The 15,848-nt window shown below is 32.8% G+C and overlaps 2 protein-coding genes across 2 annotated transcripts; one reads left to right on the top strand and one right to left on the bottom strand.

Annotated features, from left to right (window-relative positions):
• The first annotated feature begins 3,663 nt into the window (after window positions 1-3,663).
• Window positions 3,664-5,542, top strand: LOC145158840 (auxin-responsive protein IAA11-like). Its single transcript, XM_079077696.1, has 4 exons — window positions 3,664-3,931; window positions 4,408-4,724; window positions 4,810-4,927; window positions 5,174-5,542. The coding sequence occupies exons 1-4, from the start codon at window positions 3,789-3,791 to the stop codon at window positions 5,247-5,249; spliced, it is 654 nt and encodes a 217-aa protein (XP_078933822.1). The 5' UTR covers window positions 3,664-3,788; the 3' UTR covers window positions 5,250-5,542.
• A 4,086-nt stretch (window positions 5,543-9,628) lies between these two features.
• LOC145158832 (3-isopropylmalate dehydratase large subunit, chloroplastic-like) lies at window positions 9,629-13,192 on the bottom strand. The gene is made up of 15 exons (XM_079077683.1): window positions 13,051-13,192; window positions 12,822-12,956; window positions 12,124-12,294; window positions 11,902-12,054; window positions 11,751-11,819; window positions 11,534-11,650; window positions 11,351-11,425; window positions 11,204-11,281; window positions 11,013-11,108; window positions 10,884-10,933; window positions 10,738-10,792; window positions 10,490-10,621; window positions 10,366-10,413; window positions 10,112-10,270; window positions 9,629-9,923 (listed from the first exon to the last, which is right to left on the bottom strand). Exons 1-15 carry the CDS (start codon window positions 13,114-13,116, stop codon window positions 9,783-9,785), a joined length of 1,545 nt encoding a protein of 514 aa, XP_078933809.1. The 5' UTR covers window positions 13,117-13,192; the 3' UTR covers window positions 9,629-9,782.
• Window positions 13,193-15,848: the final 2,656 nt, after the last annotated feature.

The raw sequence follows: 15,848 nt of genomic DNA, 5'->3' as shown, positions 1-15,848 counted from the left end.
ATACTTAAAAAGCAAAAAGAAATTCTTGGTCCTTTTTTGGGTTTGTTATGACAGGGCAACTCGATTTGGGAAAGAGAAACTCTGGCTCCAACGAAGGGAAGAGGCTCCCGATGAAGGGTGGCGAATCAATGTTTGCATACATGTTTGCTTTTTTGTCTTTCCAGACATGGATAAAGATCTGTGGTCCGGAGAAGATCATTGGAACCTTAAAGGTAACTGACACCGACATAGTCGGAGAAAGAAAGAGATAGTGATATAAGGTCAGAATCGAACTCGTTGGGGGTGGGGGGTGGGGGAGATAGAGAGAGGTTTGTAAACCCTAACTGTAACGTCCGGTGAGATCTGAAAATACCTGACAATTTTAAAAATAAAACTTGAAACTGTTCTTGAATGACCAACTCCTGCTTGCTTTTTGTAGATTAGTTCCTTTCTTCGTCTTTCCACATTTAGTTAGGGTTTGTAATGACATGTCTTGCTATAAAAGATAGAGTGAGAGTGAGAGTGAGAGGACCACCACTCGTCGTAAAAGAAGAGAGGTGGGGGGAGAGAGAGAGAGAGAGAGAGAGAGAGATAACAATTTAAAGGTTTTGAAGCAGGTTTTCAAACAGTGTTAATCAAGCTCAAGGTGATGGCGACGCTAAGGTTTCAGATTTGGCGAGCTACGATGTCGATGATGTTAATTTGCAGATCCCAAACGACTGAAGATGCCATGTGAGTTAGGCCTTTCAGCTCTTGAGCAAGGTTCATCAAAATTGACAAACTACAATGGTTATGGCGTTGACCGAGGTGGTGGTGTTGACCCGGTGGTAAGTATGTAAAAACTAGAAGAATGGAGAAAATGAATGTGACAGAGAGAGGGGGTGGGGTAAGATTTTTTTAATTAAAAAAATATGAAAATGAATAAAAAAATTAATAAAGAATTATTTAAATGACATGTTAGTTATTTCAATGTATCAAATTCACAAAATAATAATAATAATAATAATAATAATAATAATAAAATCAAGTAAGTTCACCATAAATCAAAACCACAAAAGATGTCCGGTTTTAAATCCAAACTTTTTTTTGGATTATAACCATAGAAATTTGACAACCATATTGACCAAATTAATTGTTTTATCTAGTAAGAAAAATATTAAATGGTTGCTGATTAATAACAAAAAGTTAAATATAAAATACAATTACATGGAATAAAATAAAAAAATTATTAAATAAATAAGATAAAATGTAACACCACAATAGATGGTTAAGAGTACGTTTATAGTGAGTTTTAATAGATTTTAGAAGGTTTTAAATTCTATATTTTAGGAAAAAGCTTGAATTAAAATAAAAAAGTTTTTTTTAGAGTAAAAACTTAAACTTTATTTTAAAAAAACAACCCATAATAAAACCTTCTTCAAATAGCTTTTAGTTTTTAGATTTTATGTAATTTTATACATTTTAAAATATCATAATTACTTTTTTCAAACATTTCTATACAAATAAATGTACCGCTCCTAGATAATTTTGTCAAACATATTCTAAATGGTTGAAAAATAGTAAATGGTTGATGAATAATAGCAAAATACATTATATTCTTCAGTAATATTTGTTTTGCCAAACTTACTCTAAATGTTTGATGGAGAATAATATAATATGCTACATTTTTAATGATATTAACTGATTTTAAAGGAAATAAGTGAGTTAAGTTTTTTTTTTTAATTATTTTATTTCTAGGGACAATATTCGTTTTTAGAGTTTTTTTTTTCAACAATCCTCCGTGTCAATGCAATTGGCTCCTTTTCGAGCAATCCTCCCATGTTAATGCAATTAGTTCTTGGCCATGGTCTCTTGATGACTCCAAAATATTCAATATCACTTTGCCATTATATTGATAATATTACCCTCTTCAATTTACAAATTGTTGTTCTTGGGAAAAGTTTGTATCGGGAAAGATCAATGTTCTCGCATGAAGGATAACACGTGGTAGATTACCCAAGTTGGTTAACCTAGTGAACCTTCGGATTGGCGCAAACCTATTTTGCAAGTTATGACAATCTTACCTGAAAATAAAAATCATATTTTTGTTGAATGTCCCGTTGCAAGGGAAGTTTGGTACCATGTCTCTAATTGACGGAGTCTCTATAATACACCTATGAGCTATGATGGTAATCTCAAATTTGCAATAATGTAGATCATAGCTCGAAAGGGTTTGATCGACTCGCAAAAGCGACTTTAGCACCAATGACTTTTCTTTGGGTAAAATGGAACACCGGGAACCAAAAAAGTCCATACCAACAAACTGAAGACAAAAACAGCTTTGGCAACTCGCTATCTTATTTATCGATCACTTCTCGACTTCTCGGAAGAAGAAAAACGAACTTATAAAATTGAATGAATGATATCATAATCCGATATGTAATGGTAAGTTTTAATTTTGGTGTCGGTTATTCCTTATTGTCATGATTGGTTCTTTTTTTAGGCCCCGTTTGATATTTGCTGACTGAGAAAGTGTTGACTGAGAAATATCTGTCTCAGTAAGAAATTCTGACTGGGTAAGAAATCATGCTGTTTGATTGTACATCCGACTGAACGTGCTGACTGATACAAAATGACTATTTTACCCTGATGCACTATTCGTTTTTATGCAATATAATAATAATAATAATAATAATAATAATAATAAAGATCATAATAATAATAATAATAATAATAATAATAATAATAATAAAGATAATAATAATAATAATAATAATAATAATAATAATAAAGATCATAATAATAATAATAATAATAATAATAAAGATATTAAAGATAATAATAATAATAATAACCAGCGTTACACATTATATAAAATATTTGAACAAATATAACAAAAAAGCCTTCTAGCATAGTGGAAAAGATGTGACTTTGTGGATATAAGGTCATGGGTTCGATTCCCACTGCCTTCTTTTAATTTGTTGTGCACCAAATTTTGAAGGGTAGAAGTGGAAAGTCTTTATTCCTTTCTCCCCCCCCCCATCTCTTTCTCACTCAGACTGAGTCAGACACCCAGGCCTTAGTTGTACCTTTTTAGCTACGACGAGAACCAAAAGATTTGTGAGATCTTGAGAACTCGTAATCCGCACATCATTTTTCAACACCAAAATCACAAATATTAACGAAATGCAGCGTCTAAGCCATATCTATGCTAAAAAGAAAGATTTGACGATTATTTTTTGAAAAATGTTCATATATATGCACTGTTGATGCATGCATGCATATTTGCGTCTACAATCTATATGACTACCGATGCATGCATATATGCGTCTGCAGTCTATATGATTGTACACACATAGTTTTTCAACTGCGGACGGATGGTTCGCAACTTCTCATAGATTTTTTAGTTCTTACAGTAACTCGCCATTTTAACTACTCGCTAGTTTATCTTAGTATATCCTCAATTATGAAACTTTTTTTTTAAAATTTATAAAAACATTGTAATGCAAGAAGGTTGAAAACGTAATTTACAAAGATTGAGGGGACAGGTGTGGAAATTTCTTTCCTTTTGCACAACATAATGAAAAGGGCAGAGAAGTGGTAATGCCAAGCGCACTACCAGCAGACACATGGGTCCCCTGCCTATAACCACACACTCCTGCTCTGTTTCCTCTTAGGTGACCGCTTTTCTCCTTTTCTTCTTGCTTTTTTCACTTCTTCTTCAACGATCCATTCTCATTGAACAAACAAACCACATTCTATTCTCCCACACCCCTTTCTTCTTCTTCTTCTTCCTCTGTACAACCCATTTCTGCACTCTGTATCTTCCCATGGAAACAACTTTCCGACTAGGTACCGGCAGCGGCGGCGGCGGCGGTGGTGATGATTATGAAGACGAGGAGGAACTGGAACTGGGATTAGGGTTAAGTCTTACATCCGGTGCTTATACTCCCTCCTCCAATGGTGCTATCAGGTTAATTTTCGTATGATCTTTCGCTTGTGTGTGTGTATATTTTGTGTGTGTTTTCAAGGTGGGGTGGGGCTACAACCTGATTCCTTGTTTGGTTTTATTGCATTTAAGGTCTGTACAGCATGCATTTATGGTTGAATATCATGAAAAAAGGTCACTGTTTGAGGGATTTTAAACCAGAGAATATTTGCTTTTGAAACAGGAATAAAAAAATTTGGCTCTTTTCGATTTGGAACTTGCTTTAATGCTTTTTTGATGATTCCTAGTTTGGTTTTTCGTTGCATGTAAGAGTTGTACCACATGCATTGATAGTTGTATATCAAGAAAGATATCTCCTTTATTGTTCTCTAAAAACTCAACCTGATTTAGATCATGGAGATTGTTAAAAAAGATGGATTTTGAGTTTTAAAGAAGCATAAATCTTGAATCTTGATTTAATGGAAATATTTTGACTGATTAATTTGATGTTTTTGAAGCAGTCAGGTGGTGGGATGGCCACCTGTGAAGACTTACAGGATGAACAGTTTGGTCAACCAAGCGAAATTTTCAAAGACTGAAGAAGAGAAAGGAGTTAATGGAAACGACGTCGTTACCACCACTTCAAAAAAGAAGAACAAAACCCATGAAAAGAAGAAAGATGAAACAATCGTTAAAGAAACAAGTCACTCTGGATATGTGAAAGTGAACATGGATGGATTGCCAATTGGAAGGAAAGTCGATTTGAATGCACATGATTGCTATGAAACTTTAGCTCAAGCTCTTGAAGTTATGTTCTTGAAAGCATCCACAAGTTCTCGTAAGTTTGGATAATTTATGAGGCTAAAACATAAATAAACATGTAAAATAGTCTTTAAAAGTTTAAATTTAATGTTTGTTTATAGGTAAAGAAAAGCATCAAGGAAAACAAAGGTCTCGGCTTTTGGATGGATCTTCCGAGTTTGTTCTCACTTATGAAGATAAAGAAGGCGATTGGATGCTTGTAGGAGACGTGCCATGGAGGTACTAATTTTGTTATATGGACACACGGTAGACATAACAGGTTGTACTGTATTTGGACTTTAACTGAGACTCACGTCCGTGGAAAAAAAAAAACTCTTTTGACCATACAAAAGACCAAAATAGCCCTACAAAACTTGTCGAGTCTTGTCCAATCATGTCCGGTGTAACAAATACAGTCTATATTTCATTATTCATTTTATTTGATTATTCATTTTGCTTACATGTTTTTTGTGATGGTATAAACAGGATGTTTTTGGGCACTGTGAAAAGGTTAAGAATCATGAAAACTTCAGAAGCAAGTGGACTTGAATTAAGAAGATGAAGAAACACGAAAAGAACACCACCACAGAGACTAGAAAGAAAATGAAGCTTTTGTTTGCATAATCTTGGTTGCTTTACTATATGTTCACCTTTTTTGGGTTCGATCCCTGGTTTTTTGTCCATTCGATTCTTTTTTTATGTTTTTGCTGCGTAAGTGTATTAGATGTGTTTTGCTTACATATAGTTTTCATACCAATCTTGAAAGGTTTGATTATGTTATTTACAAGTTTCTTAAGCTTGCTACAATATGTGACTTTGTCTTTATATTACATTTCAATCATCGTTTTTGTTATACTTGTATTTGTAATTGTCCCATCCATATTCAACTTCAAGGAAGTGTATTTGTGTGACTAATGCGTTGCTTATTTTTTACTTCAATTCATTTAATGGAGACTCGTGACAAACTATAAGAGAAAATTACAAAATTAACTATCATATTTGTTGAAATTCGACCAAAATGACAACCTAATTTGCAAATTGTGGTCACGCTAATGTGAAATTATGGACCCAACTGCAAAATTTATTTTTCAACTCCTTTCCGTGTTATTGTGGTGGAATTAAGAAACATTTTCTTTAGGAAAATCTTTATCAATAATTTTGGGTCAATTTATAGTTTAATTCCGAATTATATTTTGTTTAAAAAAAAAAGACAAATTATCGGTAAAAACTTTAGTGGTCGGTTTCACAATTTTAGCCAGTATCTTGTTTTTTTTTCATTGGTTGATCAAAAATTTTGTGCTTTTTCATTATTTTTTACCATTAACCAAAATATTGAGACTTTTCTAAAGAGAACCCTTAAACTAATGTGTATTATATCATCTAAGTTAATATGTATCATTCTCCATCTTATTTCTTGCGCTCTTTCTAGGCTCATCGTGTGTTTTTGTCGTCGTCGTTGAATCCAATAACAAAAAGCTCACTCACAAGCATTGTTAACTCCATCGATTTTCCAAAATTATCCATTCACAAGTCTGCGATCATCTTTCAATCTCCAAATGAAGAAAGGAGAAATGTTATTTTTTCTACCCATGTTGAGTTTTTTAAGCTTGATGGTCCATTCTTCATAGTTTTCTAGCCATTTTGTAGGGAAACGAGGGTCAAGTAAGACTTGAGCCAAGGTATCAGTGGTTGAGCCATGTGGGATCCATCTTCTGTTGTTAACATCACTTTGAAGCGCCAGTATGGGTTCGAACCATGGTTCGAGTCATGGTTAGGTAATAAGAACATCCGAGTGTTGGAACCATTGGAGGAGTTATTTGAGCCGACATTATTGTTATTGATGAAGAATTCTATTGAACTTCCATTCTTACTCATATTCAAGCTAATGAAACTTTCTCTTGACATGTTTTCATTGAGCTTGAGGTGGAATTCTTGTGCCATGTCTTGGAAATTGTTGTTTAGGCCGATAAAGCCTAGAAATTTTTTACCATCCAACATTTTCAACTTCTTTCGAATCAATCGGACCTAAAATCAATCAATTTCATATGAAATTTATTGAAAGGAATAAGTCATCAGATCACAAACGGAAAAGAAAAATATAAAACTTTTGGTTTCACACACTAGTCGTATGGAAAAACGAAACACAAACTTTGAACAATTGAAAAGAAAAATATAAAACTTTTGGTTTCACACACTAGTCGTATGGAAAAACGAAACACAAACTTTGAACAATTGAAAATTCGATCCAAATCCATCATTTTACAATCAATGAAAGTTTAGTAAAGATACATGAAATTTTTCCAAATTGAGCAATGATTCATGAAGATACAAAGTACGTATTACCAAAAGAGAAGGTGAAGGATTGAGGAAGTTCCACTTGATACATATTAACTTAGATCATATAATATACATTAGCTTAAGAGTAATCTTCAAAAAAGTCCAAATATTTTGGTTATTGGTAAAAAATAATGAAAAAAACTCTAAAATTTTGATCAATTAACGAAAAAAACGAGATACCGACTAAATTTGTGAAACCGGCCATGAATGGTTATTTCAAAGTTTTAGCCGATAATCTGTCTTTTTTTGTAAACGAAATTTAATTTGGGATTAAACTGTAAATTGTCCTAAAATATTAAAACTTTATTGAAGATTTCTCTTTTCTTTATATTACATTTCAATCATCGTTTTTGTTATACTTGTATTTGTAATTGTCCCATCCATATTCAACTTCAAAGAAGTGTATTTGTGTGACTAACGTGTTGCTTATTTTTGTCTTTAATTCATTTAATGAAGACCCGTGACAAACTATAATAGAAAATTACAAAATTAACCATCATATTTGTTGAAATTCGACCAAAATAGCAAACCTAATTTGCTAATTGTGGTTAGGCTAATGTGAAATTATGAACCCAAACGCAAAATTTCTTTTTCAACTATTTTGGAATTTTTTTAATTAGGGTCCACCCTTCCGTGTTAATATGGTGGTGGAATTAAGAAAGTCACTGCGAAAATGCCAAACTATTGCCTATAAATGGATAGATTTGTCATAATTTTTCACATGAACTCAAATTAAAATATTTTCAACTCCAAAAAGATGTTAGTCTATAATCTAAACTATGTTCCCCAATTGAGCTAGGTCATAAGGACTTTTATTGTGACGGAGAATTTCCACAAGTGATGCTCGATAATATTTTGTTTTCTATATGGAGCTTAGAATAAGTCTACCATAGAGGCGTCCAAAAGTGAAAGTATTATATTGCACGTGGAGACAGTATATTGGAAATGGATAATGACTTAAAAGGGTAATATATTTTTAGATTTCTACACATTTGGTCACTGAGTTTTTTTTCGTCCACATTTACCCCTTCAACTTGTTAAACTGTACACATTCAATCATTATGACCGGTTATTCCAGGTTAGCCGGAAAAAAATGACTTAATAGGGTAATATATTCCTCATTTTGTACATATTTAGACCTTAATATTTTTATACACATTTAGTCCTTAATATTTTTTTGTTTCAAAATAAGTCATTTTTGTTTTTGTACTCATTCAATACTTATGAATGTTTTCTTTAGATTTTTCTCACGACATCTTATGTGGGACAATCATTGATGAAGTGTGTGGGGCTGTTGATGTTTATGTGTAACGTCTCATTTTCACAACAAAAAATTTTCATTTTTAAATAAGGCAAAAGTCCCTAATTATAAATCCATTATTAAGAAAAAAAAAACGTTTATTCCAAAATACATATATCGAAAATTAGAGTAATATAACAAATGAGGAATCCTCAATACTGTTGATAAGTGTGTATAGTCATGCATTCGTCTTCCCACGATCAACGACAGAATCTGAAAACATAAACAATTTGGTAAGTACAAAGTTTAGTGAGTTTTCCCCAAAATACTCGATACAACAAACGTATTATCATGCATAACGAGCCCACACTCATCAGATTTGAATACCTTGGCCCAATCAGTCATCGGACTGGAATGTCAACATGCAACATGTCCAATCAGTCATCTGACTGGAATACCCAAGGTTTGTCGGCATGCCGCCTTAACCCAACCGCTCTTCTCGAGTCTCCGTGCCTACACCTTACAGCCGGCCCGCACCAGGTATCTTGGCCTACAACATATAGCAGGACCACCTCAGCCTATCCCACCACCATATGGCTATTTCACGTAAGATGTCGTGAGAAAAACCTAAAGAAATCATTCATAAGTACAGAATGAGTACACAAACAAAAATGATTTATTTTGCAACAAAAAAAAAATTAAGAACTAAATGTGTACAAAATATTAAGGACTAAATGTGTACAAAGTGAGAAATATATTATCCTATTAAGTCATTTTTACCGGCTAACCGTAGTCGGTCATAAGAACTAAATATGTACAGTTTAACAAGTTGAAGGGCTAAATGTGGACGAAAATAAAAGTCAATGACTAAATGTGTACAAATCAAAAAATACATTACCCTTTTAAGTCATTATCCGTATTGGAAGATATAAAAAGAAATTGAAGCCGAGGAAAAATGGATATATGATGTCAATATGGACAATTGTCGACTGCTCTAATACTTCTAGTCTTCTACTGTAAGTGGCCAAAAAACACTATATCCATTACATATTCAGTAAGTACGCAAATAAAATTAGTATGCGTGTTGTAATTTAGTTATTAGTAACTAATTTTTTTTCTATATAAAAGTTTTTATTTGTGATTAATGATTGTCAAGTTCCAAAACCAATAAACCCATGGCTTGAAACCGAAAAACCGATTCTATAAACCAAAAACCAAACATGAGAAATTCAAATCCTTCAAATTCAAATTTATTTGACAAATTCAATTTCTCCAAAACATCCAACAAACCAAAAGTCACATAAGTGCACAAACACAAACCTCGTGGATGCTTATCGCATAAAGCATAATCATAACATAAAACATACACCAACATATTATTATTATTATTATTATTATTATTATTATTATTTCATATATTTTTTTTCCTCACAATAACAAGCTAAAACCCAATCTTTAGCAACTAGTTTTCAAGTTATGACACCATACAACAAAGTTGTGTCACCAAATGAAGAAAACTTAATTCAAAAAGTCTCTTGGATCAGTCACAAAACCAGTCAAAGCCGAAGCTGCAGCAGTGTAAGGTGAAGCCAAATACACCTGTCCCTCTTTGTGGCCCATTCTCCCAGGAAAGTTCCTATTTGTAGTCGATACACAAACCTGAAATCATCAAAAAAAAAAAAAAAAAAAAAATTCATTCTACTTATTTTATACTGTGTTTTGCAGACTAGCTGAAAAGCTGGCTTTTGTCTGATAAGACTGCTGGTAGCTAATAAAGTAATAGCTTTTAGTAAAAACTAGCTTATAAGCTATAAGGGTATATTTGGAAAAGTGGTGGAAATACTGGCCTGAGCTTCGTTCATGCGAGCATAAGTATCCTTAGGGCCACCCAAACAAGCACCACAGCTAGGACTTGCAGGGGCATCACATCCAGCTTCTTCAAATATCTGGGAACAAGTCTTCCCACCAGATCCTGGCACTGGAAGGGTATATACGTCCATCCACACCTAACAAATTATATATAAATATCATGTCACCATAAACACACACACACAGAGAAGTTTTTAAAAAAACAATCACCAAAAGAGTACAAACTACAAACCTTTTGAGTAGCGGGAACAAGGAATGTGGGTACTTTGACCTTTTTGCCCTGCACATTATATCAACGGTTTAAGTAAAGCAAAGGGTAAAATGGTAAATAAACAAGAAAGATTGTGAGATCTTACTGAAGCTAGAAAAACTTTGGCTGCAGCTAGAAAATCCTCGGTTTTGCCACCTGTACAAGATCCGATGTAGACTCGGTCTATTTTGACATCTTTGCATTCCCTTGCTAAACCACGGTTATCAGGTGAATGAGGCTGCAAAAAGTAAAATTATTAATATTAACATTTATATATATTACTTGAAAATCCAAATATGCATTTTTTTTTCTTTTCACAAATGGATAATGTATATAGAAAATATAAAATCAAACCTTTGCCACTAGGGGCTCCAATTTGGAAACATCAATTCTGTACTCAGCAAGAAATCTAAAATAAAAAAAGAAAAAAAAGTAAGTGGACATAAATGTGAGTATAAAGTTTTTTATCATGTAAAAAACTTATTGTAAAATGGGCCCACCTTGCTTGATCATCACTGTAAACTGGCTCATAAGGCAGAGATGTTTTGTCCTGTGGTAGATACAAAATCTTAGTAACATGGGGAGGGGTATTTATGTCTTTTTGCACAAGAGTATATGATGAAACGAACCTCAAGGTATTTAAAAGTAGTAGCATCAGCTGGAACAATACCATTTTTCCCACCAGCTTCAACAACCATGTTGCATAATGTCATTCTTTCTTCCATCTAAACAATAAAAATGATACTCCAAAATTGTTTAAAAAAAAAAGTAACACATGACTTTATAAATAGGTAAGAAATTCACTTTGTTAAAAACTTACTGTTAGACTTTCAACAGTCGATCCAACAAACTCCATTGCTTTATATGTTGCACCAGATACAGATATTTCACCAATTATCTATGATTAAAAAAAAAAAATTAATTGTTTGGAAAATTGTAATAAGAATTTATTGAGAGTGAATCTTACTTGTAAAATCAAATCTTTTGCAAGGAGATAATTTGGCATTTCTCCATCTAACACAAATCTTAAAGTTGGAGGCACCTGTAAAAAACAAGGTAATGGAAAGCAAAGTTTTTATAATTCCATTGGAATTAATCATTCCATTCCATTCCTTCCCCAATTCCATCGTAACAAACAAAAAGTTCAAACCTTAAGCAATAGCTTTCCGGTTCCTAACACAAAGCCGGCATCGGTGTTTCCGATTCCGGTGGCAAACTGGCCAAATGCTCCGGCTGTACACGTGTGGGAATCGGTCCCAAGTAAGACCTGAATATATGAGCAATGTTAATGAATATATGAAAATAACATATTTTATATAATAATTAATATTTAAAATTGAATTTAATTAATTTGTGTGTTAGTGTACCTCTCCAGGCCTACAATGACCTTCTTGAGCAAGAGCAACGTGACACACACCTTTGTAATCAGGATTAGCCTAAAAAAACAATTAATCCATCAAATATTATATTAACTTAAAAAAAATAAAAAATAAAAATGTAATATTACATTATTACTACCTTGAAGTTACCAAGGTCTTTGATATCATAAAAGTACTTGATGTTTTGCTCATTTGAGAAATCTCTTATGATATCAACATTTCTATTTGCTCTTTCATCACTTGTGAATATATAATGATCAGGAATAATGACAACTTTTTCACGATCCCAAACCTAAAACAATAACATATTTTAAAAATGTTATTTATTTGAATCGAAAAGAGAATTTATTTAGTTTGATACCTTGGCATCACTTCCAAATTCTTTCTTGAAGATTCCAATGGCACCGGGCCCACAAACATCATGTGTCATCAACACATCAACATTGACCCAAACATTTTCACCAGGGCTCAATTGGGATTTCTCAGATGATTTTGTAAATATTTTCTCTGTCATTGTCATCCCAGTTTTTACCTAAAAATAATCCAATTAGTCCAAATAAACATAGAGAAAAATCAACACAAAACCCATGATTATGCTGCATTAAGTTCTCAACTTTATGATGTCAAAACAATCAATTGATAACAGTATTAGTCAGTAGGCTAAAAATAGTGTGATTAACCTAGCAAAAGCTATTTTTCTTCGAGTTCAAACTTATGATGCTAAAATATATACTCCAAAGAGAAAATAAACCCATGACTCATGATTAGGGGGTGGTTGAAGGTGCCTTAAAATTGAGTAAAGTTTGCAATAGTTGGCGAACCCTAAGTTGTTCTGAGTTATCGATTACATTCATCGAAAAGTGAAATTTGGGTACAATTAACCTAAAAGCTACATGTAGCTAGCATTGTTGTCGCCTTTATGATTTCAAAAGTCAAAGCATTCGTACATATCTATCTTTTGGAAGCTTAACATCAAAAACTCACCAAATAGATCTATAATTTACAGATTCGTGGCAATAGAAATATAAATAATAGAAGGAATAAAGGAAAAAACCCAACTGAACCAGTCATGGATGGTTTTCGTTCAGATTGTCGTGGTGCCATGACGGATACGATCTTCCTCGATACTTTTTTCTGGGATATTTGGATCGATTTAGATGATTGTGTGGAGAATGGAGACACACCCGCATCTTTCTGGAAATTTTGAAAAATCAGAAATGGGTTAAACAAAGATTTTCCGAAAGAAAACGACGAGATGAAAGAAATCGATTGGAGTTGTGTTCTTTACCTGGCTGACGAAAGGAGAGGAGCTAGATGAGATTGCAGATGAAGCCGCCATTGATGAAATGACCATCGTTGGGGTTCTTGCGGGTCGGTGTTGTAAGGAAATGGAGAAGGGTCAAAGTGGTGGCTGCGACTACTTGTTCCAGGATATTGCGGCTTCCGGTGGGTCCCATTGCAATATTTAAAGGTCTTGGACTCTTGGTGTTGGTGAGGTTCATTTTTAAGGGCCATCTAATTATCATGGCCTAGCCCATTCATAATAACACTTGGGGATAAATAATTACATATGCAAGAAAGAAGTAAAGAAGTTGGATAACATGTATATGAATTTTTGCTTTTGGATTTAAGATTGGTCTCGGGTTAGTTTTGGTTCGGTTTTGCGTCAGTCTCGGAACAGTCTGGTGTTTTTTTAGGTATGGTTCATTCATTTTTCTTACCCATTTGGATGATATTGCGGGCTGGTTTGTTTTTTTACAATCGGATAGCCGTGTCGTGTTTTTAGCAGATACGATAACTTTTTATATTATACGAAACATGACATGACACTATGTCGTGTTTTGTTTTACTAACACAAAAATGACTCGATTAAAACACGATAAAAACAACAACACGACAAACACAGAAACAATAGAATAAAATAAACCCTTAATTTATTTAATTCATAATTAATTTTGCAAAACACGACAAACACATATTAATATCATGTAAATTTCGTGTCGAAGTTTGAACATGAACATGAAACAACACAACCTCGTGTTTTTTTACATTTGATAGGAACACTACACAAACATAAATTTCAATTTTGTTCCAATTCTATTCCATGTTGTGTATTTTTGCCGTCTTATTATTGGTTGACATCCCTACTTTTAAGAACCAAACTCCATTTCAACAAGTATTAGTGATAATCCAAACAAGTTCGGTCCAAAGATATAGTGGACCAAGGGAGAAAAAAAAATGGGTTCCTAAAGTCATAAATATAATAAAAATTAAATCGAAAACAGACACACCATTATAAAATATTAAAATTCACTATTAATACTAAAAAACATAAATATGGTCAAATCATTACAAAAACAACTAATTTAAATAAAAATGCTTCTCATAATATTTTTAAATAAGTTAGATTGTTCTCTATATAATCTCTATTCTAATAAATGAATAGTTTTAATATTCTTTTGCCAAGTGTCATTCTAATATAACTCCTCATTAATATTATGACATGTGTCATGTAGATATATTAGGCAATTCATTTAAAAATTCAAATCTATATTTTCTAATTATATGTTAAATTTAAAGTTATAATAACTTTAAAAATTTGATACATTTCTTAATTAATAATTTATTTAAAATGATTTATTTAAAATAATTAATTAATAATTATAATTTTTATTATGAAAGTTTAATTAATTTTATAACTCGTGGTTCCGACGGGTTATAAACTAGTTATATTATATACACTAGGAATTTTGGGCCCCTTAGAGACATGGGCCATGGGCGACCGTTCGGGTTGCCCACCATCAGGGCCGGGCCTGAATCCAAACTATTTCATGTGGTATAATTTCAACAAAAAAATAAGAGTTTAATGGTCAATGGTGTACAGAAAAGAGGGTCAAATGTGAACAAAAATGACAATTGGTTACTCTCTTAAGTCATTTTCCCAATCTCATATGGCACATATATAACAATTGAGTGTTAACCTACATACAAGGGATCGTAAAGGTGTAATTTGAACAAAATTAAAAAATTCACTACTAAATATATAGTATATAAAAATAAGTGACCAAATATGAACAAAAATGATAATTGGTTACCCTCCTATGTCATTTTCCCTTATAAAAATGTAAAACACTCACTTAGTAATTACAACCACAAATCATTGTTGTAGTACTTTATTTCATCATTATATCAAATTTAGGAAACCTACTGTCTCAAGATTGCAAATGCAATAAACATTCTCACCTATAAAAGTAAAGTCATAACAACGTCCAATCTCAAAGTAAAGTCATAACAAGGTCCGATCCAATCTCAAAGTAAAGTCATAACAAGGTACAATCTCAGGGAACCTGCTCTAGCACCCCTTCAAAAGTGGTGGAGATAGTTAAATCGTTGGTGTATCTGTGGATTAAAGTCAGGGGTAAAGATGTAATTTGTAATTGGAATGTTTCTCCTTTCCAGGGCCGGTCCAAACGTATATGGGGCCTGAGGGGAAAAGAAAAAAAAAGGGCCCCTTATAGACAAATATAATAAAGATTCAAAAAAAATATCATTTATTCTTCACTATAAACACGTTTAACTAGCAATAACAAGCAAACCAAATTATTTATCTTTTGAGCTAGTTTGAGTATGAACCAACTTTAGGCCATAAACATCATTTAGGTAATATTTTTTTTTATATATATACACTACATAGCCAAGAAATTTTTGGCCCCCAGAAGACGTGGGCCCTGCTCCTTTCTCCTCTATGTAATTGTGTTGTTTTTGTTGGCTTCTATGTAGCTTCTTGCTCACTGGGTCGTCTCAATAAAAATGATGTTTCCAAAAAAACAATTAACAAAGTCCAATACAAAGAAAAAAGATAACAAAGTCCAAAAAAAAAAAAAAAAAAAAAAAACTCACAAAGCTAAATAAAGAAAACCCTTGATTTGTGTTGAAGTACGCCACAATTTTTTTCTTGACCTGCATTTATGTTTATATGTGCAAGTATACAAGAAGTATCCTATCCCAACAAGTCGGATTCTTTTCCAATCTTCGATAAGAACACCTAAAAACCCTCAAAATTCTTTCATCACGTCCAAGTTATGT

This window comes from Lactuca virosa, chromosome 1 (genome assembly GCF_052849685.1).
Source record: "Lactuca virosa cultivar CGN04683 chromosome 1, Lactuca_virosa_CGN04683_v6, whole genome shotgun sequence".
NCBI classification, from domain to species: Eukaryota; Viridiplantae; Streptophyta; class Magnoliopsida; order Asterales; family Asteraceae; genus Lactuca; species Lactuca virosa.
This window is presented reverse-complemented; position numbering and strand designations above follow the sequence as displayed.